The sequence below is a fragment of the Acanthisitta chloris genome, unplaced genomic scaffold (assembly GCF_000695815.1).
Source record: "Acanthisitta chloris isolate BGI_N310 unplaced genomic scaffold, ASM69581v1 scaffold8450, whole genome shotgun sequence".
In the NCBI taxonomy this organism is placed as follows: Eukaryota; Metazoa; Chordata; class Aves; order Passeriformes; family Acanthisittidae; genus Acanthisitta; species Acanthisitta chloris.
The window spans coordinates 233524-239089 of record NW_008649918.1 but is presented as its reverse complement, the minus strand read 5'-3'; the positions used below and the strand labels follow the sequence as shown (position 1 = coordinate 239089).

General features: G+C 38.4%; 1 protein-coding gene across 1 annotated transcript in view; it reads left to right on the top strand.

Annotated features, from left to right (window-relative positions):
* Positions 1-5566, top strand: part of NAV3 (neuron navigator 3) — a gene marked incomplete at its 5' end in the record, with an annotated part of 183941 nt that overhangs the window by 69839 nt on the left and 108536 nt on the right. Inside the window, 2 exons of the mRNA XM_009078194.1 lie at positions 3427-3535; positions 4867-5250. Of these exons, the coding sequence (XP_009076442.1) occupies positions 3427-3535; positions 4867-5250 (493 nt within the window). The remainder of the gene's footprint in view (positions 1-3426; positions 3536-4866; positions 5251-5566) is intronic.

Here is a 5566-nt window from a genome sequence, read left to right as displayed (position 1 = left end):
AGGAATCCATTGATATGGCCTCTAGACAATGATGGAAAGAACAATTGTTTTTAAAACATTCTAATAGTTAGTTGTGAAGATTTTTTTATGTAGTACCATGTAGTATTTTAATATAATAAAACTTCAGTTGTAGCTTTTTTTTTTAATAAAAGCTGGTGGAAAGCTTTTGAAATTACCCTTTGTGTCACTGAGAGATCAAAAGAGATTAGATCTCAAGCTTTTAACCTTTTCAGGATAGAATAACTCCAGTTTTATATGATTTGTCTGAAAGTGAAATATTCTTCACTGTGAAAATACATTTTGGCAGCTTGCCATATATGTACCTTTTTATTTAACGTATTGCAATTATACCTCAAGGCTTTGTTATGCTTTTTACTGTACAATGTATATTAAAAAAGACAGTTGCTGTCATTTTTGCTGCAAGAATTTGCAGTATTAACATACAGCACAGGACAACTGACAAGGATAAACAAGGAAGGAAAAGGGCAAAGTCACTGGCAAATACGAATTGTATTCAGTTCCTCAAATAAATATAAATGTAAAGTATGCCTTTAATTCTGCCTGTTTTGACCATGGAATTTGTTTTCTGTGTAAACAAAATTTTCTTAGACCAACATGCTACTCTAACCCTAACCCTAACCCTAACCCTAACCCTTACCTTTGATTTGGGGCAGGGCAGGTAACAGGTCCTGGGTCTCCTCTGTATAGGTATTGTAGCAGGAATATAATGTGCCCCGGAAGTCAATTTGAGTGCATTTGACAGAGGGGGAAAAGCAAAGGGCAGTGACAGTGAGGAACTGAGTGCACCATAAACAACTGCCTGGAGGCAGCCATGGACAGTCTGCCTTGGAACTGTCTGGGCTTTAAAAATCAGGTTCAATCTAACAGGACATAATGGTCTTCAGCTTAGCCTGTGCATGAGTTCTTTTGCCTCTCAGGAATCTCTGGGGTGGTGCAGAAACTCCCACAAACAGTATGTGGGATCCATGGGTACGTTGAGTGCTTTATCAAACACACCAAGCTTGAAACACAGCAGCAGTTGTGGTAATTTCAATCTGAATGTGAACATTTGTCTCCTGCAAGGTACTACTTGTAAAAATGTACATATGTAGTTAATTTTATGGAGGAAAATATTGCAAATATTTGTCCCAGCAAAGGGAACAGGAGGCATAGCTAGGGCACAGTAGATGCAGAAATGTCAAACTGGCAGTGCTGTGAAACCTAGCTTGACATTGAGCCACAACTGCAAGGTATGTTGACTAGTACATCATTTGCCTATTGAGGAAAAAATAAAGGGTATATGGAATGTATGTGAAATAATTTATTTTAATTTAATGTCAGCAGTTGAGATTTTTCTTACCTGACTGCAGTGTTTGGCTGATAGGACCTGCACTGCAAAAGAAGGTAGAGTAGCCATTCAGTTTGTTGATGAGCTCAAAGGCTTCATCCTTTTGTCAAAACTCAAAACTAAGGAGCTTAAGTGAACCTTTGTTCAAATAAAAGTTTTCTTCTGCAGACTCTCCCTTATATTTGAAATAAATGTCACTGTATATGTTAACCCAATGTTTTTGTAATCTATACTTGTAGTTCTGCTGCAAGTCAACCTTTTTCCCATGCCTTTGAACAGATGTGTTGTCTTTTTACCTTACCACAACTTTTTTCCTGTAGAACTTTTTTTTGCTTTACTTTACCAGAATACTTTGTTAAATATTTAATTTTCATTGCTTCTGGCCCCATGTTGAATATTTTCCAGTTCTCTGTCCTACTGAACTTTTCTTGCAAGCTTTACTTTAAGAACTCCTCATTTCTTTTTCCTATTTTATCTACAATGCAAAGGATATGATCTTTTTTTCCTCCCCATTCCTCGTTCCCAAACATTTCCTACTTGTTTTTCACATAGATGGCACTCCTCACTTTTCCTCAGAGACATCACCGTTGTTGAATTTATATCTTGTATAAACTCACACACAAACCTGGGCAGAGGGAAGGAGAAATACAGCAACTTGGAAGATGTGTATTTGCATGTGTATTTTGCATTTTATAAATATGAAATATCATAGTGCTATATGGTATTTTACTTCTGCTTGCATTTCTGGTCTTGATTTTTGTATGATGTTTGGTTTAAATTCACCAGACTATTTCCTGTTAGATGTATTCAGGGATGTTTTTAACAGTTTCTCCATGTTACAAGGATTGCAAAATTAGGTTAAAATCTTGTTCTGGATAAGAATCTGAAATCTAGAGTTAAATATTAAACATAATTTTAGTGGTTGCACAATATCATTCTTCTGGATAACATTTACAGAATGAGGAGTAAAATAAACTAAAGGTGAGGTATGACATGAAATTTATCATTCATACAGTCAAAAAGAAATTATTTGCACTTCAAATTCAGCATTGTACATGTAATTCTGATAATGATGCTTCTTACCAACCCTCTTTCAAGCAATAGATATAGGACACAGCCAGAGTCAGAACACTAGCCTTGAACTAATGAGTGACTTTTGTCACAGAATTTATTTTGACATTCTCTTATTGTTCAAAAGTAATACAAACTAGACTTTGGTCTATGAATTTGCTAGAAAACATGCATTTTTGTGTCTTCATACACAACTCTTGGAGGTTGCTTTGAGGCTTATTATGTTTTTCTTTAGTAACATATAACTTTTTCTTAATAAAACATATTTTTAATTGTGTGAAGTAAACATTATTCAGGAAGTTCCAGATGAAATTTTGCAAGTTTCATTATTCAGGATACCAGACTAACTTTTCATAATGGATCCTGAAGGCTTTTTAAACCCATAATTGTATAAATGAAGCATGTGCTTAGGGTGTTCAGATTTGTATCCCAAGAAGCATATTTTATTTTAGCCCATGTGAAGAGTAATGTCCTTGTTCAGGAACCTGTTACAGTTCAGGAATGATGATTTATTAAGTGCCTCACTTAAAGAGTAATTTGAAGTAGCCTGGACGTTAAGTGCATATGGAAGAGCTGTTTTAGGAGTCATCCCAATTCTTTCCAGACAGAGATTTACTGTGTTTTTTTCCTACCAAGTCATGTAAATTGTCAAGGAGTAAAAAAGGAATGTGTAATGTATCAAGTGGCCTGAGGCTGCATCATGCCTTGATTACAGGAGATAAAAATCCCAACGCTGTAAATCTGTGTTTCATTAATAGATTTTGGCCCTAACAGGGATACTTCACCAGGACTCTTTTCAGTGGGTTTTTTACAACCACACATTATTTACAAGCATATGTGTGTTTTATTGCTAAAAGGATGAGGTTTCAGTTTTTAAAAGATTAAAGGGACGGACCTATTTACAATCATATCTGTGTATTCTCAGCTGTGTATACATGTGTGCACTTTATTCAACCTCATACACTCACGTGTCAAATGTTCATACTGATTTTACTGTTTTCTTCCAGGGGAAGACCCTGAAACAAGAAGAATGAGAACTGTAAAGAATATAGCAGACCTGAGACAGAATTTGGAAGAAACTATGTCCAGCCTTAGAGGGACCCAGATAAGTCACAGGTATACTGGTTTAGTGTAGACTGCTAAAAATTTGAACCATGGGAGAGCATTACTAGTTGCTGAATGAATGTGAGACTTGAAAGGGAAAATTAACTATGATACTAACCATAATGTTTGCAAGACTGCCTCAACAACTTATATGTGACTTTATTATACTTCTTTGTCAAAGTGTCTTATACAAACAAAGAGAGGGTTTGTTTCATATACATTTACTTAGAAGCCTACAAAATTTATTTACAGTTATTTTATAAGTAGAGGTTACAGAGTCATAGCATTGTAAAGTCATTTAGGTTGGAAAAGACTTCTAAGACCACCAAGTCCAACCAGTAGCACAGTATTGCCAAGTCCACCAATAAACAATGTCCCTAAGTGCTACATCTACAAGTCTTGTAAATACCTCCAGGAATGGTGACTCAAACACTTCCCTGGGAAATCCTGTTCCAGTGCTTGACTACCCTTTTCATGAAGAAATTTTTCCTAATATCCAGTCTAAACCTCCCTTGATGCAGCTTGAGGCTGTTTCCTCTCATCACTTGTTACCTGGGAGAAGAGACTGAAAGCCATGTGGCTACAACTTCTTTTCAGGTAGTTGTAGAGAATGCTAAGGTCTCCCCTGAGCCTCCTTTTCTCCAGGCTAAGCAACCCCAGCATCCTCAGCTGCTCCTCATATGCCTTACTCTCTAGACTTTGCTGCCCTTCTCTGGACATATTCTAGCATTCAATGTGCTTCTTATCGTGAGGGGCCCAAAACTGAACACAGGATTTGAGGTGCAGCCTCACTAGTGCCTCATACAGGGGGACAATCAGTGCTCTAGTCCTGCTGGCCACACTGTTTCTCATACAATCCAGGATGCCATTGGCCTTCTTGGCTACCTGGGCACACTGCTAGCTGGACAGCTTTCTGGCTACTCTATCCCAAGCCTGTAGCTCTTCATGGGGTTGTTGTGTCCCAAGTTCAGGACTCAGGCACTTTGCCTTGTTGAACCTCATACCTTTAGTCTCAGCCCATTGATCTAGCCTGTCCAGATCCCTCTGCAGAGCCTTCCTACCGTCCAGCAGATAAACACTCCTGCCCAATTTTCTGTCATCTGCAAACTGACTGAGGGGGCACTCAATCTACTTCTCCAGGTCACTGATAAAGATGTTAAACAGGACTGTCCACAGAACTGTGGGACATACACAAGCACATGTGTGCACATGGTGAAAGCATACACACACACACACACACACAACTTTATAAAACAAATATATATTCCTCCAACTTTTACTTTTCCTAGTTTCTTAGGAACAGACAAGACACAGTTCACTGACTTCTTCATTCTGTTTGGCAGCACATTGGAGACAACTTTTGACAGCACTGTGACAACTGAAGTGAATGGGAGAAACATACCGAGCTTGTCAAGCCGATCGACCCCAGTGACTTGGAGGCTAGGGCAGGCCAGTCCTCGGCTGCAGGCAGGAGATGCCCCGTCCTTGGGTGCTGGTTATCCTCGTAGCAGTGCGAGTCGCTTCATACACACAGATCCTTCTCGTTTCATGTATACCACCCCTCTTCGCCGAGCAGCTGTTTCTCGCCTTGGAAATATCTCACAGTTCGACATGAGTGAGAAGGGAAGTGGTGATTTGGACATATCCTCTGAAGCTGACGTTGGTGGCTATATGAGTGATGGGGACATTCTTGGAAAAAGCCTCAGGACTGATGACATCAATAGTGGGTAAGCAGCACTTTTTCCCCATTTGAACTAATGCATGATTGGTAGATTTAATAGAATTTTTCTGAACAATTCTGGCACACAAGTGGAAGTTGCATTATGGTTGGGACATTAAAATATATATATAAAAAAACCCTCCTCTAATCTGGCAGTGATACTCTCAACTGCCTTTAAATTCTGTTCTTTTCGTTTAACATCAAGATGACCTTGCTGTGAACTTTGATAAAAGCACAGGTACTTCTTATTACTTACTGGAAATTCTTGGTTATCTGGTAAACCATCATTTTGCATGGCTTTCCCTGGGATGAGTCTTCTTTTG